General features: G+C 41.9%; 1 protein-coding gene across 2 annotated transcripts in view; it reads right to left on the bottom strand.

Annotated features, from left to right (window-relative positions):
• Window positions 1-25,556, bottom strand: part of Ust (uronyl 2-sulfotransferase) — a 280,959-nt gene that overhangs the window by 34,450 nt on the left and 220,953 nt on the right. For both annotated transcript variants that reach the window (XM_071612922.1, XM_027939510.2), the window contains exons 6-7: window positions 25,362-25,459; window positions 23,130-23,287 (exon numbers count right to left, since the gene is read on the bottom strand). In XM_071612922.1, coding sequence (XP_071469023.1) covers window positions 23,130-23,287; window positions 25,362-25,459 — 256 coding nt within the window. The remainder of the gene's footprint in view (window positions 1-23,129; window positions 23,288-25,361; window positions 25,460-25,556) is intronic.

Genomic DNA, 25,556 nt, shown 5'->3' on the forward strand with positions numbered 1-25,556 from the left:
TGGATTAACTCACTGATTGGTTCATAATTTAATGGATTATTGGGAGTGGTGGTAACTTTATGAAGTAAGGCCTCGGTGGAGGAAGGAGGCGACTGGGGCATGCCTTTGGAGGGTATATCTCATCCCTGGCACCTTCTTCTTTTTTCCTCTTTGCTTCCTGGCTGCCATGAGGTGAGCAGCTTTGTTCTGCCACACTCTTCTACCATGATGTACTGCCTCACCACAATCCCAGAAACAATGGAACCAACCCATCATGGACTGAAACTTCTGAACCAAAACAAATCTTTCCTCCTTTTTAAGTTGTTTTCCTCAGATACTTCATAATAGCAACAGAAAGCTAACACAGCAGGCAAATTGGTGAAAACCAAAGAAAAGTTGCTGTGAAGAGGCTGGAACTGGCAATGTGACAAATAGAGGAAATCAGAATTGCACCTTCATGAATCTGGATTGCCCCCAAGAGAATGGTGCTCTGCATTTGCTCCTTCTTGGTCAATATTGCTGGACAATGTTGGGACTTTCATGGAAGAGAGAAGGAACAAAAGTTCTGTATCATCCTAGCAATACCCAAGTGATCCAGAAGGCTCGGCTCCTACTTCCATGTAATCTTTTATCTGATTACTTAATTATATTCCTTAACTTAATACCTCTTTTCTAAAATTTAATATAAAATTTAATTTAAAATTCTGCATGCTTCACTATATAATAGTTGGGGGAAAAATCACTAGTAATCCTACCATTTAGTGATGTGACTAATTCCATCAACATTTTGAGTTATTTCAACTTAATTTTCCTGAGTTGCAAAGTTTTCCAAATAAAATTGGTATTATATTGCAAATAGTATTTGTTATTCTTTCCTCTCTCATTTTATGTGAAAATATTTCATGCAATCACCAATGTCGTTTACAGTTTTTGAAAGGAGAACTTTCTATGTTTAGTTGTGTGATGTTCTTCACAATGAAGAACATTGAAATCTATTTAACCATCCTCCTGTTGTTAAATAAGTAAGTCCATTTTGGGTTTGTTACTGTAAAATGTAATGTGAAGAACACCATTATAATAGATTTTATGCTCCTGTCAATTTTTTCCCCCTAGGATCAGAATGGAGTTAGTCTACAGATGCTTTTTCCTCTTAAAGGAATCAAGGAAGAACTTGCATTTAATAACTACACCTATTCACACAATACAATTTGAAAAACTTCAGTGGCAATATATATTTATGCAACCATGGACACCATCAAGATAGAGGATTTTTCTGCTAACTCTGAACATGTTGAAGTTTCTTAATATGTATTGTTAATTACTTTACTATTGATGGTTGAATTACTCTTTCCTTAGGTTGTACCAATTGCTCTCCTAATAGCGGGCTCCTAAAGTGGCATTTTTTTGCATCTTCCTCATCAGGGGCTCTCATATTGCTTAGTGGTTGTCCATTTAATGAACGATACTAATTCAACAGAAAATGTGGTCTCATTTTAATGTACATTTCTGTTATGGTTTGGGTTTCAATTGCCCTGCAAAGGCCCAAGGTTAGAGGTTCATCCCAGCTTGGTGCTATTGGGAGAGGCAATTGGGAGATCTTTGGGTTATTGGGAGGTATCCTCCAAAGTGATTATGGGACTCTGGTCTCTTCCTCTCTTTTGCTTCCTGGCCATGAAATAAGCCAGGTGTCCTCGCTACATGCTCCTGTCATGATGTGCTGTACTCCCACCAGAAACCTAGGAGCAATGAGTCTGTCCAATCATGGACTGAAACCTCTACAACTGTGAGCTCAAATAAACTTTTCCTCTTTATAAGTTGATTATATCAGGTATTTGTTATAGTAATCATGAAACTAATGGACACAATTTCCTAGATTTTAATTATGATGTGGGCTTATTTCTTAGTAAGGTTACTTGAATTCTTTTTCTCCAGTTTTTTTCCCCTCCGTGCTTTCTGATGGGTTTAAAACCTCTGCCTTTATTAATAATATAATGTCAACCATATATCTAATCACTGCTGCAAATATTTTTTCCAACTTAATATTTTAAATATGCTTAAAGTTTCAGTTAAATATATCTATTCTTGACTGTTTTTGTATGTAGATTTGTTTTACTGTTTTTATGTTTAGTAAATCCTTAGCAAAACCCCATCATCACAAAAAATAGCCACATATAGTTTCTTTTATATTTTCATTAAAAATATCTAGCTCTCTAGACCATCTGGAATTTATTAAGGCTCATGGCATGAGAAGACACTATTCTTTCTCTGCACATTTAGCCAACACTATTTTTCTCTTTATTTACTCTTTCTTCTTAATGATCTTTACCATATCACACACTACCTTTATACTATCCTCTGTTTCTGTTCCATTGACTGTCTGATCTTGTGCCTTTGTCTGTCTGATCTTGTGCCTTTGTACCGCTATTTTAAACTCAGAAGTTTTCTAATATTTTAGCATTTCCTTTTTCTTTATTATATATATATGACACTGGTCAAGTTCCTGCAGATCAGGAGGCACTAAATGGGCAATTCCACTACTACTGGAAGGCTGAGGCCAGCAATGACCTCAGGCCACACACCACGGAGAATCATGCTGGATGGACATAATATCTTTATTTTATTTATTTATTTTTAAATGGTGCTGAAGATTGAACCCCGTGCCTCACATGTGGTAGGCAAGTGCTCTACCACTGAGCCACAAACCTAGCCAATCCTTTAGCATTATCTAAGGCAAATTTCTTCTTATTTCATTAAGAAACAATTCCTGGCCATCTCACATATTAGTTTCCCAGATAAGCTTGAAAAACACTTTAAGTTAAAAAATATTTAAATTATATGCTAATTTGAGAAAACGGGATTTTTACAATACTCTGTATTCTCATCCATGAATATGGATTGTCTTTTTGGTTTGCATTTCTGTAGTGGTGATGATTGTTCTCCAGGCACAGTTCTGTGCCCACATTTCAAGTAGAAGTTTTAGGCTAGAGTTTCTCTTAAGGGCTGGAACTGGTAATGAAACAGTCTGAGTTCATATAAAGCATGAAACACCACATGGCCTAGGGGTGGGAGAGCACAACAGATTAGATTTCAGAAAACCAGGAGGTCTTTTAAATTTTGAAATGCTCTATAAATTATTACGAAAATGTGTTTACCTGACTCTGACTAATGAACCTTAGTGTGAAAACTTCTAGTTCTAGAACACTAAAAAAATAAAGGCTATCATCAAAGTCCCATTCTGTACATATTCCTTAAGTCAGTGTGAATTTGGCTTTAGCAGCTACAGTAAAATATGCCTGAGTATTAGACATAATTTTTCCCTCCATTAGCTAGCTTACTTGCTCCATTTCACAGATGTGCGGAAACAAAGTCTGACTTCAATTTGCATCCAAGATGGGGTGTGTGTGTATTTTTACTCTTGGTTGACATTAAAAATAAACTAGAGCAAGTGGGAATGTGCCACAGGATGTGGTCTGTCAACTTCATGTGACCTCAGCATTTGCCTAAGAAAACAACTCTAACTATTGGCTGCAAAGGTGACTTTAAAAATAATGCAGAAGGAAAATAATTCCTCTTCACCCCCAACAAAGAAAAGTAAGAAGTCAAGTTCCTCCAGATCAGGAGGTACTAAACGGGCAATTCCACTACTACCGGAAGGCTGAGGCCAGCAATGACCTCAGGCCACACACCACAGAGAATCATGCTGGGGAACACTGCAACACATACTCCGACAGACTTAGGAACAGTTGTGTTGATCCTCCTTTGAGATGTAAACACTGGCCTAACTTGAGCATTTATTGGAAATCCTGCCCTATTGGAGGGTTTTTCTCCATTAATTCTCAGGACAGTTCTGTGAGGTTTCCACTCTGATTTTAAAGATGAGGAACCTGAAGTTTAGAGAAGCTAAAAAAATTTGCTCAAGGTTAAATAGCTGGTGAGATTAGAGCTGGGATTCAAACCCAAGTCTATTGGCTCCAAAGTCCATAGTTGACCTCTGCACTATCGCAAGGAGAAGAAAATTATAGAAGCAGCATTTTTGAAAGAACCTCCTAATAGTCTGCCAGGGACAAGGTGAAGTGAACCAGGCTTTCAGAGGATCAGCTAACTCCTTGGCCTGTTAAGGGGCAGTGAGGGCTCAAGCCCTGGTCAGCAAACTAGTTCTGGGTCTATGTGTAACCTGCACATTCCCAACCAAAGAAGCATCTGAGTCTACTTTTGCCAAATCTCCAGTACAGGACTGAAGCCATTATTGCTTACCAGTAGATTCTGTTCCCCCCCACCAAAAGATGCCAGGCTCCATAAATAAAGTTGTAGTGATGTATTGCAGGCACAGGCAGGCTATGCGTGCATTAAAGCTGGGTATGGATTAAGACAAAAATTTCTTTCCAATTCACTATTGCATATTTCTTGACCCTGGCCTGCAGGAAACAAGAGTTGTTGACAGACTCATGTCTGGCACCCAACAATCTGGCATCTGTGCTCTCTATGGTGAGCTGGGAAAGTTTCCAGAATGTTCCCAAGCAGATTTTCTAGGGGATGGTTCTTTTTAGGTATAATTGAAAAGACTTCAAACTTCCAAACTTGGGTGGCTGGTAGAATGGTGGGACTGTAGGGTCATCTGTATTCCTTCAGATAAACAAAACATGAAATATCCTAGAGCCAATTAAAGACAAAGGAAAATTAGAAGGAGGGTTCCCTTGTTTCTGAGACCCCGCTACTTTTTCTCAAGAGGTTTTGTGCTGGCTTTAAGCTCAGTTGTTCAGCTCAATGTGTGAGATGGCAACTGCACTAGAATCACGTGGGCTTCCTGGCCCCTCCACATTCCCTCCCTGAGGTGGACAAGAGAATCAGCTTGCAAACCAGTGCTCCCAGGATCCCAGCACTTCTGGGTGAATGCTCTCTTGTTCTTTTGTCCTTCCTATGCCTAGCAGGATTGAGTCCATCCTCATTGCTCAGAAACAATTTGCTCACTAAATTGCATCTTTAGTAAAAAAGAAATCTACTAAAAACTGAAGGAAAATAAGGAACATCTCAGGGCAATCTCAGAAGAAACCAGTTTCATATGAAATGATGAACTTCAAATATATTGGTTTCTAAGTCCCCAATAGTGAATGGCATTCCGGAACACCAGGAGAGCATGTCCACCCATCCACAGTTGGTCTGAAGTGGGCATCAACATTAAGAATCCCTTAATCTCTCTGAATCTGCAGCTACTAGATTATAAAAACAGGGCTGGAATAGTTGTATTAAAAAATGGTACTTATCAACTTACAAAATTTGGCATGCAGTTGAGACATTGATTATTTGAGCAATATGTGCTCACTATGGGGTAAGATACTTTTCAATTTTGTCAAAACAAAACAAAACATTAAGTCTTTGATGCTGGCATATTGGCCCCTTTCTTTTGGGTGGATTCCTTTTTTTGCAAGAGTTTCCTGCCCCAGATTAATCTGATATCCAAAGCACGTGTGATTGGAAGAGGTTCTGTCTATTTGTGCCCAAAACAGACTACTGAGTACATTATTAAGCAAACTTGAAAATGACTTGGATGCTTTTTCCGAACTCTCCAGATGTGTTACCGCCTTTCAGCTGGGCCCAGCATTCTTGTCTCTGGTGGTATTAGGCTGAAGCCACAGGCATGTGGCAGACACCATTTCACCAATGAATCCACGGCTGAATAAGACTTAGATGGCACCAATCATATTTAATATTAAGCTTGATGTATGTATGCCACGTCTAAATGATGCTCATCACCGACCCTCATCACCTTTTGAAGGGCAAAATGTAAAAATGTAGGAAACTACAGACGTAGAAACCATTGATACAGATCAAATTGTTCAGATCATCACTTGGACACTCTGTTCTGCACTGATACTAAGGAAAAAGAGAGTGAGAGGATGGGAACTTAAAACCACAATACCATCATTGAGGCCACAAACAAGCTACTGTATGTCAACAGAAGTCAGATACTAAGATAATATTTTTTTGAAATGGAAAAACATTGACATTTAAAAAGAATATGCTAATATTTCTTGAGGATTAGGAACTAGTAGAAATCTCAGGCTGAACAGAGGGAACTGCTTAGCAGAACCTTTGTGAAACTGATTTAAGTTTTACAAGGAATTAAGTTACAGTTTTTGACTCTGGACCATTAAAACTAACCATTCAGCCAAAAATGTATTTGGGATTTAACATTTTCTTTTGGAAAAACATCTCAAAAGTGACGTACCCTGGTCACTTAAAGGCTGTGAAACTCTATTTTAACAATATGATGGGGTCTACTTTCAACCAAAGCAAAGTTAATAATAATATGGTCTGAGATCAAGACTAACAACACATGTGGTTTGGTATCTACTTATAGACACTCTGGGAGTTGTGTGGTCTTTTGTGATAGCCATTGGGGCTGATTCTGAGTTGGTGAAAGTAAGCTAATCTTCCGTGGTTGGTGCCAGGAACCAGCTCACATGCCCTGTTGTACTTAGGCAAACAATATCCTGCGCCATAATGTGGAAATCTAGAAGTGTGGCAGAGCCAAAAATTCACTCTGAACAAACACAAGACTCCATCAACATTTGGAGTGTCAGCACTACGTCTGGTTCTAGGAAGACGGCCAGCCTCAGTCCATCCGGTCAGCTCAAGACTCCTCCCGGTCTTTCTCTGTCAATCTCCACAAAGGCTCACACCCAGGGAGCTTACTCTTCCAAGGTGGGGCCCTCAGTCAGCTGGATGGGCATGTTGTCAGTCAGAAGGCTTCTCCGAGAACCAGCCTCCTGAAGGTGAGGGCAGCCAGCCAGTGGGCCAGCACGGTAGAGACTGTGATGCTTCCTGCCCCAGGTTGAGGTTGCCTGCACAAAACTGAGAATTCTTTGCTTCCCCTCAACACACACACAAACAAAAATAGGCACACCATTTTTCCTCTCTATAAACTGGATGGTGAGGGGGCAGTTTCAGAATTCCCTGCAAACCATAGGGTATATTTCAGGTTAAGAACTTTTACTGTGGCAGAGCAGATAGTTGTACATATGGTACATATGGTATTTGCTGGGAGAAGGAAAAGTACTACTGAAAACAGAACCATGCTGTTAAGAACAAGAGCTTTTTGAGCGATTCAATGTTTAGATGTCCACCATCACTGTTTCTTCCCTTGAAGTGGAATGTCAGACCTTGAAAGGATGTTGTTAAACCATAGGTGGCAGTTTGGTGCAGTGGCTATGTCTGGGTTTGAATCCCGGTGCTGTGTGGCCTAGGGCAAGCTACTGAGGCCCCCAGCATATTGCCAAGCCCAAGGCAGCCAAGATTTCACCCACTGTCCACATTGCTAATGTGATGAATGAAAGGAAGAACCAAAGATATAAACTAATGGACCTGTCTAATGGCCAACCGATGTTCCCATAAACTCCCTTGTATTTTGTACACTAAATTTAGATGAATAAAGTAACATACTTCCTCCTAAAATTATTGTTTAAAATAAATATTGATATACATATAATAAAGCTACATAAAATAATACTTTTCCTAAGAAAACTCATAATATAGTGATATGTCATATATACTCATTTCAACTTCAGTTTCCTCATTTGTAAAATTGGACTAATAAAAGTACCTATATGTCATTGGGTTGTCCAAATAAAACACTTTTCACAATACAGGTATTTAATATTAGTTCAACTGATTTTTGTTGTAGATCCACTATGTGCAAAGTATTGTTCTAGTGTTGCAATCATCATTATTATTATTAGGCACTCCCCTAGGCAGGACAAATTATGTTACTGTCATCTGTGAATACTTTATTGTTCTAGAATGATCTATTAGGGCTCTGAGGAAATGGACTATGGGACAGCCTAACTTTGGGGGAGGATGGCTCTTGTGACAATGACTATGAGCACAGAGAGTGTGGCTCAGGGTATGGGAGTGGAGTGTGGCTCAGGGTAGGGGAGTGTTGCAGATGGATCCCGAGAATGGAGGCAAGGGAAGAAAGGGGGAATCTATCCAGAGTGAAGAATGAGGGAATGCAGAAGACCAACTTAATTTTATCACAGTGAGGAGAGTCCAATCTGTTTTCGTTCTCTTTGGTGGAGAGAATTAACAGTAAAAAAGCATCTAAACCACCATGTATGCTTTTCACCATGACCAGAGACCATCACTGACCATTCTCACTGAGAAGGAGTCTTCATGACTGAACCGAAGGCCTGGTACCACCCACCCCAGGAGAGAGGACACCCTTTAGAAGAGCAATGAGCATGGACAGGGGGCAAAAGGCGGGGGGACCCCAGCTCCAGGTCTTTTCCTAGGCTGTGAACCTCAGGAGGCCATAAGAGTGCGTTAGCCAGACTGTCTAGATTTGCACTCTGGGTGTCTCTGCCCTGGGCCCTCCCGCAGGGCTTCCGCTATAGCTCACTGGGCTGGGGGTCTAAGAGGAAGCTTTCTTTGCCCACAATTGCAACAGTGAATTGCAGCCCCTCTTGAAGGAGAGCACAGGGAGCCAGCAGTGGTTAGCAAGAGGCCCCAGGCAAGAGGAAGTTGGCCACAGAGACAATCTCATGACTACTTCAGACATACTTGTTAAGGAAGAAGCAGCTGGGCCAACCTGAATAGGACAGGCTTTGCTCATAGTTCATCAAGGAAGGCGACACTTTTGTATTATACCAGATACTCACCTGGCTCTTAGGGGTTCCAAGAGATGACATCTCAGAGAGAGGAGGAGAGGCATCTTACCCTAGCCATTCAATGAGCCAAAGAATGTCTCTGCTAGGGCGGCTGAGTGCCACGGCAGAGAAAATGCACTTGGATCATGAAAACAGGATCTGGCAGGAGAGGCCTTGGGAATCTCCACCAACTTTCTGCATTATGTTTTCAAGCCCCTAAAAAGCTATGGTATGGAGTCAGGTGTGGTGGCACATACCTGGAATCCCAGTGATTCAGGAGGCTGAAGCAGGAGGATATTAAGTTTGCAGTCAACCTCAGAAACTTAGCAAGACCCAGTCTCAAAATAAAAAAATAAAAAAATAAGAAGGGTTGGAGATGTAGCTCAGAGGTAGAGTACCCCTGGGTTCAATCTCCAGTATTGAGGAGGAAAAATAGCTAGGATATAGAGTAAGTAAGTACCCAGAGAAGTGGCAGGCCTGCCTTAGGGGAAGACTGAGCTACTGAAAAAAGTTTTAGTTCTACAATGCTAGTAAATAGAGAGACTAGGGAGTAGATATAATAGTGTAGAAAATAAATATAGTAGTATAATTAAAAAATAAAAATACTGGAAACTAAAAATAAAAAAACCCTTAATAGTGTATGGTGAAACTATAAGATACACTCATGGAGTAAACCTAGTTTCAATACTCTGTTTGAAAGGCTACTTAACTTTGTCCCAGCTAAGGTTTAAGTTATTAGAATTGGAAGGGTCCCCACGGTGTATGGCAAAGAGTACAGAGACAATTTCTTTCTCGTGCCTAACTGGCTTTGAGATGGGAGGAGCAGGTCACCTGGTCACCCAGGGAGGCAGGTGGGGAGAGAGAGGGGATGACAGGAGGAGAGCCACAGGGCTCTGTGGCAGGTTCTGGGGCAGCTGACAGGCATCACCCATGGCCCCTGTCTGGAAGCTTCTGTGGGGCTTCTGTCAATAAAGATGACTCCTCTATTTCACACAAACAACTGAGGACAAGACAGCCTAGAGAATAAGTCCTACCCAACGGGGCCAGTGTCTTCTTGGTTCCTCGCTGCTCACAGGGTCACTCTTCCTGCTATCCCCCCAACTCCATCACAAAAACAGAAGAAGCCACAAACGTGGTAGAAAGTGTGGAGCTGGGAAAGCCCTGCCTCTCTCTGGCTCTGAGACCGCGGGTAGAGCCCTCAGGCTGCTGGGTTTTCTCCTTTGCAGAAAGGGCTGACTATGTAGCTTGCTGTGCCATTGCAACTATTGGGAATATTCAGGCAAATCAGAGCGTAGTGCAGGAACATGACCAGTCCTTAAAACACGTGGCTATAAGTGATACTGGCTTATTACAGTAGAAAAGCCTAAAGGAGAAAATAAAACTAGCAGAGTCCACAACCACCATTCATAACTGCTGTTTGCTTGGTGTTATTTTCTTCCAGTTTGTTCCTGTAGAATGTGTGTGTGTGTGTGTGTGTGTGTGTGTGTGTGTATGTGTGTGTGTACTAGAAACACATACATTTTGTGTAATATAAATGTAACATTAAATCTGATTTTTCATTAATTGCTTTTTCTGAGTATTTTCCAATGTCATTAACATTCTTCAAAATAAAATTCCAGTGGCCTCATTATGTTCATGTATCACTGTAAAATCACTTAGCCTTCGCCTTCCCCTAATGTGAAACAGCTTTTTTCCCCCTCCAGTCCCCTCCTCCAATAAAAAAGGGTGATCAGATATAGGGACAAGGCTCATCTTTGAAGCCACAGGCCTTTTGTTCAATGGAGGCCCTTGCTATGTGTTGGTGCCACGCATGGGGCAGGTCTTATCTCTGAGTTGTCGGTCTGCATCTGGAAACACAGATAAAGAGGATTTCCACCCCTGTCTGTTTCCTAGTACTCTCACAAGTCACCACACACTATGTGGCTAAAAATCACATAAATGATCACCGGGTGTGGTGGCGCAGGCCTGTAATCTCAGTGGCTCGGGAGGCTGAGGCAGAAGGATCCTGAGTTCTAAGCCAGCCTCAGCAAAAGTGGGGTGCTAAGCAACTCAGTGAGACCCCGTCTCCAAATAAAATATCAAATAGGACTGGGGATGTGGTTCAGAGTGCAAGCGCCCCTGAGTTCAATCCCTGGTACCCCGCCTGCCCACCCCCCAAAACAACAACAACAACAGAAATTATCATCCAACAGTGCTGGAGACCAGAAGTCCAAAATCAGTGTGTTGGCAGGGCCACACTCTCCACTGGGGAAGAATCCTCCCTGTCTCTCAGCTTCTAGTGGTTGCCAGCAATCCGTGGGGTCCTTGGTTTGTGGCCACGTAATTTCAATCTCGCCTCCATCCTCACATGACACCCTCCCTGTGTCTCTCAAGTACTCCCTCTATAAGGACACCAGTCACTCCCTGATCCAGTATAACCTCATCTTAACTTGATTACACCTGTAAATACTGTATTTCCAAAATAGGGTCATGTTTGCTGGTATAAGGGATTAGCAATTCAACATATTTGGGGGGACACAATTCAACTCCCAACACTCCCGAGTGGACATGAGAAGTGATCCAATGTCTGCTAGGTGTAAAGAGGCTCTCCTACTGGGAATGGCCACATTGAAATGAAGCAGTTTTTAGCAAGGTATCACGTCTTGCTGTCTTGGGTGTCTGGTCATTGCTATGGGGCAGCATGGGTTTGAGCTCTGAAACCAAGAAGGCAAAACCCTATGGAAGAACCATGGTGCCTTATGGGCCCTGAAGCCTGAGGAGTGGTCTTGCCAACTGGAGAGACTTCCAACTTGTTGAACTGGGCAGCCCAAGCCAGCTGAAGAATCTACATCAGTGCTTTTTAAAGTTCTGGTTCCCCCACCCCTCAATCCATCTCAGTTTGATATTTTTGTAAACCTCCATAAAAACAAATTGTTAAAAAAAATGATCAAGGCTGTATCAAATTACCATAAAAGTTTCCAAATGCTTATTCTCAATTTTCTGTCCTTATCTCACCAGGGACTGGAAGTAAGCATCTTGCAGACTGATGCTGGTCTGGGGACCACACTTTGAGTTCTGGCTGTGCTGTGGTCAGGGTCTCTGAAGACACAGAGACATGCCCCACTGGGACATGCTACCTGACAAGACACAGACAGGTGATGGACTCCCAGCCTCTGGCTTCATTCCAAGGGCACACTGGCTCCTCTCCCCTACACCTGTGCCCCACAGTCTTCCTTGAACTCCTTTGCCACTGATTTGCTTCCCTTTCAGTCTGGGCTTTAAAAACAGCTTTCTGAGCAAATGTGGGAGATTCCGGGCCCTAACACCGCAGCTCATATGGAACGTATTTAGAGAGGGGAAAAGTCTCAAACAGCGTGGTTACACGATTCTGAACTGGCTGGGACTTCAGTGCTGGCTGCTGGATGCATTCGTCATCACACATTTGTTCTAGGAGCCCTGCTACCACTACTTCAGCCGCTGCAGCCCAGACCCCTCAAGGGCTTCTTTCTCTTCGGTACATCATCTGACTGACAGTGCTCACCAAGGAAGGCCACTGGCTTTGAAGACTTCACCACTGTACTTGCACTAGCGAGCAGAGACATTTCCTGAAAAGAGACGCGCCTAACAGCATAAGAAAAACATAGACACCTTTTCCCATCCAGGTAAATTGGGATGGAGTCTTTGAATGGTCATGCACTCTGCCTCTGAATCATAGGGGTGTCTTTTTTATCAGTTTTTATTTAAATCCTCTCCCATGAGATACCTCCAAAATGGCTCTGGTATGTCTTCCAGGTAATTTTTAAATGCATAACAGTTTGGAGCCTCATTGTAGCAAAATTATCCAGCAAAAACCCAACAGGGTTTAATTAATGAATTACCAGTAACGAATCTTGTTTTTGTTTGCTCTGCTTTGGAAAACTTAGCAGGACTATCACTTCAATTCATGGATGCTGAAGCCGTGCTATGGTAGTTCAATTCACATCACGGCCAGACAGGCAGATATCATGTGAAAAATGTGTATAACAGATCTAGTGAAGAGCTGCGAACACAAAACTGGCCACAGATCTTAAAGTTTAGGTGGTTAGGACATTCCCAGTTAAATGCAATGGGCTGATTAACTGCCTTTAATGCTTCATCTTTGAAAAAGTCGCTACAATGACAGGAAAGGAATTATTATTTCATAACAGTTTGCAAAATCATAAGGACAAAGAGATGGAGAAGGATGTCAGAGGAAGACCTCACCAATTTCTGAAAGATGAAAAGTAGTTACAGTCTTGTGTCCAACCAGAAGAACAATGGAAGAGCTTTTGAAGTGTTGGCAGAAGGGGACAAGGATCAGGAGCTGTGCCAGCTCGCCCAGCTGAGCTCCTGAAAGATGGAGAACTGGCAGTGGAGGAGCTAGGCCGAGGCTAGCAGCCTGGGTATGTTGCCACTTCCTTCCTGAGGAAGTATTGTGCATTGCTCCCCCTCCTGTTCTTCAGGGGGCTCATTCTCCATGGTCTGGTGGCAGGTGATCTTAGAATTAGTCTTCAGAGAATTGGAGCACAGGCTCCAGATGGATTTCCTAACCCAAGGGAGAGAAAAGGAGATGCATGGGCAAAAATAAGAGCAATTCAGTGACTGGTGCATCTAATAAGGACCATCAGCTCCTATACCAACAGCAGCAACCCAATGTACGCTCCAATATTCTGTTTCTGCTTTTCCTCCCATCCCAAGGGAGATGTTCGGAGGATTTTTCATGGGAGAACAGAACAAACTCCAGCAAAGAAGACCTAGATTGTTAACAAATGTTTTTTGCAACGAAGCTTTTTAGTGCTTGATCATCCTAAAGGGATGACTGCTAGTCAACAGGTCTCACTTGTCACACAATGCTTTCAACCTGTCCTTCTATGCCTTACTCTTAAGTCTAAAGACAGACCAAGGTCACTAGAGGAAAGCTTTCAGAGTGAAAAAGGGGGTCTGAACCAACAAGTAGTCAAAAGGACCCTGGAGCAGAGATAATGCAGATAACAAATCTTTCAAAATAATCTCCATAATTTTCAGAGCTTTAAGGTAACATTATAGCCCATAAACAAGAAGAAGATGTTATGCAAGACAAATAAAAAGATTTAGCTCTTCATAAAGAGAAAACTCAATAAAATGATTGGACTACAAACTAAGCAACATTTTTTGGAGGGAAAAGGTTGAAGAGATGGAAATGAAGAGAGGGAACAATAATAAAACACACAGGAAGGATGAATCTAATAGCCTTCCAGAAATGAAACTGAGAAAACAGCATTGATAAAATCATCAAACAACTGAAACAAGGAAAATTCCCAGAAATGATGGATGGAGGTGGGGTAGAGTGGGGAGGAGAAAAAGAAATGAGACAGGGAATGCATGTATGAAGAAATCCACACTGAGCTAAGCTGGTAATAAAGCAAAATAGTACAATACCAAACTTTTCAAATATTGAGTAACTCAAAAGAATGTAACTCCTCTTACAGTTTTGAATGTCTCTTCCAAGGTTCATGTTGAAATGCATTGCCATTTTAAGTGTTGAAAGGTATGATTAGGCCATGATGGCAATTAATGTCATTATTAAGTTATCTCAGGAAAGGGTGTTGAACATCAGTTACCTTCATCCCCTTCCTGCTGCTGAGGCTGGCTTTGAACTCACGAACCTCCTGCCTCAGCCTCCCAAGCTACTAGGATTAGAGGCGTGTGCCATCACACCTGGCTAACTATTTTGCTAGGCATGAATAAATCTCAATTTTTTTACAGAGGCAATAATAAACTCCCAGAAAAACAGTATGTTGTGCAAGAAGTGAAAGAAAACCACAATGTTCTACTTGAATTAGTAGCAAACAAGATACAGATAGTTGCAGTGATGTAAACAGACTGTGTGTCTAAAATGTAGCTCTCTCCATATTAAGAGATGGGGTGGACAAGTAGAGGTAAGGGTGATGGAATAAGGGAACTAAAAGATATCTTAATAAATAATTGAAGAAATATAGCCTGTGTGTCTCTATTAGCAACAAGTGGTATAATGAAAGAAAACACAACTAACTATCCTGAACATGACCAGCTCTGCAAAATCAGACTTCACAGGAAGGGCTGGAACAGGAAACTATCTTTTATCACACATGTTTTGGTACAATTTGATTTAAAAAAATTCTTTTGGGGCATCGGGATTGAACTCAGGGTCACTCAATCACTAAGCCACATCCCCAGCCTTATTTTGTATTTTATTTAGAGACAGGATCTCACTGAGTTTCTTAGTGCCTCGCCATTGCTGAGGCTGGCTATGAACTCTGGATCCTCCTGCCTCAGCCTCCAAAGCTGCTGGGATTATAGGCATGCGCCACCACTCCCAGTGGTACTATTTGATTTTAAATATATGCATTACTTTAATAAACATAGTTGAAAATTCTAGGCACACGTGCTTTGAAACACAGTTCCAGAAATGCCTGACTATAAGGATGCTGAAAAATCTAGAATGTGGGGAAGGCTGGGGAGGTGAGAACATCTGAAAGTTCCCCTGGACAAGTAAAATTCTCCTCTTGGTATCAGTGGGAGTTACACTGGCTTCCTGAATGGGTTGTGGCCAGTGAAATGAATGTGCTTAACAGCTCATAAGAAACCACACCCAAACACCACTGCAACCTGCACAGGTATGCTCCCAGCTTCTCACAATCGGGTACTATCTGCAAGACGGGAAAAGCTGGGATGTTCTGTACTCATAAAAGCGTCTCAGACATTGAAGAAGCAATACAGACCAAAAAAATGATATTTCTATTTGAAAAAGATTTAGCTGGACAAAAATAGAAGCTTTCATTGTAAAGTGTTGAGTCATGCAAATGGAGGGATTGTGCTTCACCCCAGTGGGGGGTACATTTTATAAGCAGAGAATGTCAGGGAGGTGAGGCCACAGAGGCAAGGGCACAGAAACAGTTCTGAATCCTCTGTCTGGGGCTCTTTCTCCATGACCACACTAATCTCTGGGTGGACAGGGACCTTGATGGTTTAGGCATTGTGAAAGCAGGAAGCTATGAAGTCTTTTATGAAGATTAACCATCATCCTCTGGGGTCAGGTCTCTAATCTCTGCTCAGAAGCAGTTCAGCTTTGTGGAGTTAGCAGGAAAGTCCCCCAAATGAAATGAGGGGTGACTAATTCTACCCCCTAGTCTTACTCTTACTCAATATACAGCCTATTACTATCAGTACAACTGGAAACCACTTATAGTAGAAGTGACTGAATTCTAAAGAAGAAGAAATTCACCTCTAAGCACAGAAGAGCGCTGCTGGCTCCACCACACCCCCGGATGTCATCAGCCAGCTTTTCATTTGGGGAAATGAATCATGAGAGGGAAAACTGCACACCCCCAAGTCTGGCTGGGCCATGGAACTCCAGAGGCACAGGGGGGCATCCGGGGCTCTCCAGAGGCAAAGGTTGAGACCCTGAAGAGATCAAAGTGCACGGGTTGGAGGTGGGACTAGAAAAAAATTCGTCAGTAGGGTTCATCCTTAGGTGTTCCAGGGACACAGGCAGCTCAGGTTTGGGTCAGGCAGTAACTGAGAACAAGAGGGGAAGCCATGCTGGTGAGCTTGGGAAATGTAGGGAGTCAGGCAGGGCACTGGTTGGCATGTGGAGATGTGAAGTGGAAACCCAGTGGTCAGAGCAAGGCACCCAGGGCTGGCAGGAGCCAATGCATGTCCAGGGCTAGAAGGTGGATGGGTCCCATTTGGGGAGACTGGGAAGAAAGCAAGGAGGAAGAACTGGGTCAGGCAGGGGAGCAGAGGACCTGGGGGTGTCCCTGACATGCTGTCGGTGGGTGAGAGAGCTCTGGGGGGTGGTCAGGACGGGAAGAGGGAGGGAAACGGGGGTGGGTGACACGGCACTCTGGCAGCTGTGGCTTGGCCACTGGTTCTGGGAATGGTAGCAGTGACTCAGTCCTAGGTTACCCCACAGAGAGTGTTGGGGCTGCTGGTCCAGCTTCTGCCTTGGGCAGGGTGGTTACTTCCTGCTTTCTTTTCCCATCCTCCCTTTCCCTGGGTGGTTTAGGGGCTTGAACTCAGGGCCTTGTGCATGCTACGCAAGTGCTCTCCCACTGAGCTACCTCCCAGCCCTGCTTTCTTCACCTCTCCCCCATCCTGCTCCAGAGCTTGCAGATTGCAGACACTCAAACACATTGTCACACTTGCTGAATACATTTGTCAAATTCTTCTGGTATTTCCAGATCATATCTGATGCTTAAATATTAGTTTTCTCAGAAGAAAAATATGTTGATGAAGTTATTATTAGAAAGTCATTATTAGTAAGTTAAGTCCTTTTTTTTCTGGTTAATTTTATATTATAAAACATCTCCAGGGGATGTTTTCTCCTGGAGGAGGGAATGATCTCAAGACAAGAACAAATTAATAAGCAAGTGAAAACTATGTTTAAAAATAACACATTCCAGTAATTATTATATTCAGCAAAACAAACAAGAGTGGGAGCAGGTCAAAGATATATTTTAATATGCTGCAATTTAGACTTTTTAAAAAATATTTTTTAGACATGAGGAACCTTTATTTTATTCATTTATTTAATATGCAGTGCTGAGAATCGAACCCAGTGCCTCACGTATGCTAGGCAAGTGCTCTACCACTGAGCCACAATCCCAGCCCCAATTTAGGCTTTTATAAAACAAACACATCTAGAGGCTCATCCTTGTGAGGTAGGGATTCTGGAAGCTCAATAAAGCTATCAGCCTGTGGTCAGAGAGTTCCCTATAGGAAAATGTTCTGTAGAAACCCCCAAACTTCCAAGAGTTAAAATAATGGAGTATTTACATTATGCTAATTCTTAACTATTGCTTGCTAGCTGCAATTGAACAGTTATATGCTGATGCTTATGTTTTTAGATGCTGATTTAACAATCTAGCACTACTGTTCTTGACTTTTGAGCACCCCATGAGAAAGATAGCAGATTTTCCAAACTACTGGCCTAAGATAATATGCTGATGATCTATAATGATTTCCTTTCTTTCTTTCTTTTTTTCCTTTTCATTGCTGGGGATCACTTGGGGCCTTGCACATACTAAGCAAGCATTCTACCACTGAGCTACATGCCCAGCCCCAAGCATGATTTCTGAACGTGTGTTTCTTACTGAATAGAGACCACCTATAGATTTTATGTTTATGATTCCACCTCAAATGCAATATGCACTATGAATTCTTATTACCCATAAACCTCTGAAATAGTAACTAAATATGAAGAATATTTTTAGAGAGGAACAAGTTTGTGATGTCTTGTGGTAGTTCTGGGAACAGAAGCTTGAATGTGACTTCCATCACTTAAGACAGTAGTGTTGTTGTATGGGATTTGGTAACTGTGGGCAAGTGTTGAGCCTTTTTGAAGCTTGGCTTCCTTGTTTAAAAAATGAGAAAAGAATATTTGCTACTTCATCTTCAGAGGATTCATTTAAGATTCAAATGAGACCATCTCTATGAAAATTATTTACAAATTGACAATTGCTATGCAAATAATTATTACTTAGGAACTGTCACTGGTTTTGCGATCCACAATTATTTATGCAGATATGACTGCTGTATAATAAGGAGTTTTGTTGTTTGAATATGAATGTATGTTCTCTCTCTCTCTCTCTCACACACACACACACACACATGCACACACACACACATGCACACACACACACAATTCAGTGCCAACATTATTAGAATCTGAGCTCAGGATGTGCCTCCATAAAAAGCTTGTGGAAAATGTGGATAGTAGATGAATCAATAGCAAAGTGTGTTCTCTAAACAACTTGATTAATTTGAATTTCTTTTGGCTGTTACTGTATCTTTGAGGTTCCAGAGTATTTTTGAGTTTTTGTTTTAGCTTAAAAGCAATAGGAAGTGGGAAATAAAAATAGAAATGATGAAATACAGAATCTTTCTTTAGTATATATGTACACACACACACACACATACACTCACACCTACAGTCATGGCTGTACATGTGTGTTCACCCATTATGTAAACTCCAGCCTGAGTTTGTATTAGGAAACCATTGGCACTTCCTTGGGAAAAAAATGGAGAGATGCTGCCACCTGCTGGACTAAGGTTAATAATTCAATAGGAGCGTTTTGAAGCAATGTAATTTTGGGTATGGAAAAGTTTTTCAAAGAACTGAAACTTTAGGGCTTTGCTTAAAATAAAAATAGAACCCTACTTAAAGAAACTCACCATACAGATTAATTTAAGTATGCAAGTTGATTATCTGTTTGCAAATTAGCCATTCTTTTGGAATTGGTTACACACTGTTCCTTTAACAATTTACAGTGCAGCCTATAAATATCTAGTGAGTTTTCTACTGTGGCATCAATGTTTACATCTGCAGTGGAAATAAGTTAAAAATTAATACTAATGTAATACTAATAACTTAAAGTATTTAAAATACAATGTAAGAGGATTGGACACATGAATTTTCAAGTTCTCAAGGAAGGAGGAATGTAAAGATTAATATTAGATCATACAGTTCCATGTGTATATGCTAGGTGGCACTATTGAAGCAAGATGGCTTGGTTACTGGCCAAGTCAAGGGCTTAATAGAAGGATGTTCACATGACTATTCTTATTACAAACATTCACATGTTCCTTGTCTTTCATTATTTTGTTTATTTTGGCCTGTACCCTTACTGCAGTTTTAGTTCCTTAAAGTCATGACTAAGAAAAATTTTGGTAGCTAATAGCATGCCAATTTTTAAAAGTTAGGGAGAGAACTGGGCATGGTGGCACAGGTCTGTAATTCCAGTGGCTCAGTAGGCTGAGGCAGGAGGACTGTGGGTGCAAAACCAGCCTCTGCAACTTAGCAAGGCCCTAAGCAACTCAGTGAGACCCTGTCTCTAAATAAAATATAAAAAAAGAGCTGGGGATGTGGCTCAGTGGTCAAGCACCCCTAGGTTCAATCCCCAATACCCCCACTCAAAAAAAAAGTTAAGAAGAGAAAATATTTATAAATACACTAATACTCAGAGCTCAGAAACATATGAGTCTTTCTGGTTATTTTTTTCCCACACTTCAATAGACGACTTCTCTAGGCTGGCTTCAATTACTCATTTTTAAAGTAGTGGTTGGGAGGGGAAAGAAGTAATGAGAAAATACAATGGAGATTAATCAATAAAAAAATAGAATAGTAGATCTTGTATTAGTGGGAAGTAATAAATAGAATAGTAGATCTTGTATTAGTGGGAAGTCATCCTTCCCTAGTAAAGTCTGTTTGGGCCCTGGTTCGCTAATTCAAACTAATATCCAGGCTTGGGCAGAGTTTTCTGTGTATTTACTCCACCACACTTGCCCTATTATCAGCAACAGCCCCGTGGATGGTAAGAAACACCTGAGCATAGTCTACTGATTGTCTATCATGCTAAAATTTTAATTTTTATTTCATGCTAAGTACTTACTGTCATAAACTACTTCTGAGATAAACTAGCTGAGTCTCCACAAAATGCAAACATTAATATAAAATAATTTTAAAAATTTCTAAAGACTAGGTCTCAAATATTTTTGACACCAGCATATCTTTCTACAAGAAATGAAAAGCAGAGCGGGGACAGTCAAGCTGTTATTGTTTAGGAAGTTCATTAACTTATTGAAATGGTGAGTTAATTGGAACAAGCAGTACTAGTTTGTAAGAAGTAATAAATACCATTCTCATCTAAAATAAATTAAAACCCACTTGAGTAACAGACATTGCTATTTTTACTAGTTCCCTAGATAATCATCGCTAGTAGTACTTTTTCTTCAATAATGAGACTGGTGTACATGTTGTAGTATTGCTGGAGAGGGATTACTAAAAATCAATACACACCTGCATTTTCCCCCAATAAAAAGACAAACACCAGAGAAAAACAGTCAGTAGAGAGTTTGCATATTAATTCAAGTTTTCAGATGGTCAGTTAATTTATAATAATTAAGGGTCACAAGATCCCTCAATATCTTACACTTTAGGTTTTTTTTCTTTAGGCTCTCTGCCTACTTAATTATAATTTTTTTAAAATTTTTGTTTTTGCAGTGCTGGGGATAAGAATCTAGGGCCTTACACATGCTAGGCAAATGCTCTACAGCTGAGCCACTAAAATGCTTTAATAAAGTATGAGAGCAATTGTGTTAAGGGTGATGTGAGAGATAAGACTTAAAATGCACAGATGAGGTGCTGAGGTGTGAACAAGATGCAGCTACTCTTCCTTTGATCTAGTTGATACCAACTCGATAATTTGTGGCTATGAGAAAATAGTACAGGTGCCTCGTCTTTGCAGATGCTAAGATATACTGAAAAGCTGACCAAGTGCACAGGTTCATTTCTGGGTCCTCTGCCTCAGAGACACAGAAACTCTTCCTGACAGAGACCATGGACTTGCTTGGTGTTCAGTAAGTATCAGAAGAAGATACCCAAGAGACCACAGAGCACAGTCTCAAGTCCAAGGTTCATTTTGTGGTGCACATGCTTTGTGGGAGCCCAGAGAGTGATAGGTGATATTCAAAATATGTAACAACCACTTCCAACAGGAATCAAATTCAGAGCAGTGGAATGGGGGTCCCGAAGACCCCTCCTCTGCCACGAATCACTCCTTTTGCCACTTCATTGTTGGAAAGTGGGGAGGACTGGGCCTCCAAGCATAGGTCGAAGGCAGCAGGGAAGACTGGACTGTTTTAACTGGTGGAACAGCTGTGCTGTTTGCCCAGACTGTGGAAGCTTTTCACCAGCTGCACAGAACCAGATGCCCCTTGTTCTCTCCAGGGTATTTGATACACTAGTTTACCAAACTCCCAGGGAAAAAGCTTTAATTTATAGGTGGAAAGATTGTGGCTGAAGGTGAAAGAGCTAATAATGATCCAATTTTTCAGAAATATTTTCTAATCTGATGCACTGATGGATCATAGGATGAAGCCCACAATTTCTCAAATGCCACATACTAAATGGAGACAGTAGGAAGTCAGGAGGAAATGTCCCGACAGCAGCCAGGTAAGTGGGCCCTCTGGGTGGTTTATACATATTTAAGAAGCACCATGACCCATATGTCCTCATCTAAGTCGTCGGGTCTGTACCCATGTGCTGGATCATGCATCTTATAAAGTCTATCAGCCTCAGATCCCAGGATAGCTGATGCTTTGTGATATAGAAGGGGACCCTCATGGTGACTTATTAATACTCTCCCCAAACACTGGGATGAGACAGCATTCATTTTTATTTGATAATGATGTGTTACCAAGATTCAGTCATCCCTTGATCTCATACTGTTTATTAAACACAGAATGTATATTTTACACACACACACACACAATAAAAGATAAAACCAAAGGTGGAAAAGAACCATGGCTTGTGCAAACCTTTTACCTTCAATGGAATCCAGTTAAGGGTAAGACCTCTCCTTGCACAATGAGCTAAAAATCAGACACAGCAGGGCTCTCTAGGTTCTTTCTATTTAAATTTTATAAACTTCTTAAATTGCCTGCAGTTGAAAGGGCAAAAGAGGACTTACATTTCCAAAACTAGCTTTTTAAGGTTTATTTTGCCTCTAGTATTCAAACCACATTTCCTGCTGAGAAGACACACCCACTGGGCACACCTTGAGGTTTCCTGCCTGTTCATCATGTAGGTGAATGGGATTTTAGAGACTAAGGTAGAACCTTCTGCTGATGGTGGGCAATAGGACCTAGGCTCCTCCAGGCAGAGACCAGTTTACCTGGGCCTTGGAACCTTCCAGGGTGTACACAGGCAAGGTCTGTAGTCCCTGCTGGGGTGTCTGCTGCCTTTGGGTGTCTTCTGACTGCTATTTACTTTTACAGGCAGAATGCCATCTCCCACCTCAGCATAAGACAAAACCATCAATAGATCAGTGAACAGGCTGCTTGTGGCAGCTACGGGTTAAGGAGCATAGGGAAGAAACAAGCAACACTGTGTGTTTTTCCAAGTTAAATAATGAGGAAAAAATGATGGTTTCTGAGCATTATAATTTTTACAGTGACACTATGGGCCACCCTTGTAACTGCTTTGCCACCTCCCATTTCTTGCTTCTGCCTGCAAATCACTCAGGTATAATAAACTCTTAACTGTGTTTTCAATTTGCGGCTCTATCTGTTCTGTTGCTGGAATTTTAGAAGCTAGAGTGCCTCCCACAATGGCAGTTGGGCCATAGCTCCTTCATGATGTGGATGGCTCTTTCCCCCCAACACGCTTCTCCATCCAGAGACTGTGGCTGTGTAACGGTGACCCACTTGTTCACCCAGCAACATGCTCAGGACAAGGCTGATGGAGAATATTGCTGGTTTCGTTTTCCGTGGGGGCAAATGGAAACATCAAGACTTTAAACATGGTGAGTTTGTGTTTGCACCTGAGCTCAGGGTTTTAGAATCAACAGCTCATACTTCTCACCTTCCTTTGCAAGCCAGGGGAACACAGAGATCATGCCACGCCTCCATTTCCAAGACCTTTTCAAGGTGCTTAACCCTTGAAAACAGACAGACCCTCCCTGGGGAAGGGCTTGTGTGGGGTGGAATTACCTGGGTCCTTGTAGATGCTGAGCACACCCTTGAAGTAATGAGGTAAAAATCTTTCCAGTAAAAGCAGCACATCTTCCAACTCCTCGAGAATCCCCACGAGCAGGAAGTTTTCATTCACGTTCAGCTTTGCGCGTTCGAGGGCCCACTCACCAGGCTCCCTTTATGGAGATGAAAATTAATCAAAGATTTGTTTTTGCAAGGCAGCAACAACACACAGAAAGCTGATAGCTCCTACCCTCCCACCCTGGCTTGTGTAATTGCAAATCCCTCTTCCTTCCAGGACCAGCCCGGGTGCAGCCTTGGCTAGTCCTTCTTCATTCATTTTCACCTGTGTGTAAGGTCCAGGTCTTTGAACTGAGTGAGCCTAGCCTACATATATATTGAAAGACAAATATAAACATGAGCATTTAGTGTTAGAGTCTGTAAACAAGTCAGGATGGCTCCTGGCATTTTGCCAGAGAAATGTTAGAGTCTGTAAACAAGTCTGGATGGTGCCTGGCAAAATGCCAGAGGGAGTGGTTTGTGAAGTAACACCAGGGAGCCATTAAGTGTGGAGATTCCTTATTGGTTGACTGATGTATCTAGTTTATGCTAATTAGATAAGCTGTGTGGAATGTATAAATACTGCTCCTGTCCTGCAATAAACGGCTCCTACTCCTGCTGTATCAATCTACACAAGTTGTTCGTCACCCCCCCCGGTTATTTTGCTGCAGCCGGACTGCGGCAAACAATAAAGAAGTTTGATGTTTTGAAATATGAAACTTACTGACACTGTATTTCTAAAGAAATCAAAACAAGCATCCAGTCATGCCTGCTAATTGTCTTATTCTTTTAAAGAATTGAAAGAAAAACTTTTTCTTAAAAAATTATTAATTACAGAAGGGAAACAGCATAATCTCATTTGTAGGCCAACATTTATATAAGCAAGAAGAGCCCAGAAGCTGGGCTCTAGGCCTGGCTACCATTTACCACTTGGAGAAACTTGAGCAAGCCAAGTTCTCTTTTGAAAAATGGTAATAATAACCCTTATCTACCCCTACAGAATCAATAAGGTTGAAGAAGATGTTTGAAAGTTTTGAAAAGCATTACTAGTGTGCCCAGGTAAGGCATCATGAGCACTCTGCCCAAGGTTGGGAAATGGACAATTTGAGAAATATTTTAGGGAGTTAGAATCATGGTTCTTTGAATAAATATGTCCACTGTGATCAGAAAGTGAGTCATCTGGTCCCAACTCTTCCCAGCATCTGAGGCAACAAGGATGAGCTGGAAAGTGTTCATTACTGGGTGCACGTGTGTGGTGGGGGGCCTGAGCTCAGGATGTGTGTGATGATGCGGAGGACAGACAGTGGCTGGGCCCAGAATTCAGCAAACTCTTGCACTACTGGAGCTAAACCATGCAGCAGCAAGACACGTCCAATAATTAAGCAGGATTCACAGCACAAGCAACAAAGTGCCATGAATGGGCTGCACTCTAGGACCAGCTGTTGTCCCTCGCCTCTTCAGGGACACAAGGATGCTCTAATCAAGACTCCCTTTGGGGGAATGATGTCTCTTCTGGTAAAAGTCTTTATGTTCCACCAAGCAAAGATAGTGGTCCCCTGCTGCAACTGTTTCTTTAGCTAGACATTTGTCCAGTCCCAGTCCAAGGCTTTCCACTGTGGCTACACCGGAACCGCCTTAGAGGCAGTCAAGAATGCCTGAACCCTGCCTCAGAGACTGTGATTAGTTGAGGGTTCTGAACAAATTCCCCAGGGAGGCTCTGCAGGATATGGCACAACACACTCTGAGGGTGCTGGCTCTGTGTAAGTCACTTTCTAAAGCAGCCGGGCCTTCCAGGGGGGCTCGCGGGACCACTGCTCTTTTTCTATTATCTGTTTCATGAGAGAGACACCATCGAATTCTGGGTGTAGATTTCCAGGGTTTTAGACCCAGGAAACATGACAGGGACAGTGGTTGGTTAAGTACAGTCACCACTGTGGAGCAAGTGCCCCTATCTCGTGGGCTGAGTGGTGACAACGAGGTATAAAAAAGGGCCTGGTAAGGATTCTAGTTACACAGCTGTCCATGGTGGCTTAGAGGCCTCTGTCAGAGTCTCAAACGAGGAGCAATAGTAAATATGAACCGTGTTCCAGAAGGTCGAGAGGGTAGGATAGAGAAGAGTCCCACAGAGCCAGTCTGGTAAGTCCCTGGCCTTGTCACATGAGCATGCTGTGCGCCTGTGTTTGTCTTTACCTGCATCTGGGATGCTGTCCACAAAAATACGGAATGATGTAAAATAACCTGGGGTTGGAACACTCAGGGTAGTTTTCAAGAATGCACTCATTGATATCCTACAAGAGAAAACAGCAGTGAGATGCCTCATGGTCTGCGCAGTGGTTCCTCAAATGCCACACACTGGAAGGAAAATGAATACTTAAATTGCACGGG

This window comes from Marmota flaviventris, chromosome 6 (assembly GCF_047511675.1).
Source record: "Marmota flaviventris isolate mMarFla1 chromosome 6, mMarFla1.hap1, whole genome shotgun sequence".
NCBI lineage: Eukaryota > Metazoa > Chordata > Mammalia > Rodentia > Sciuridae > Marmota > Marmota flaviventris.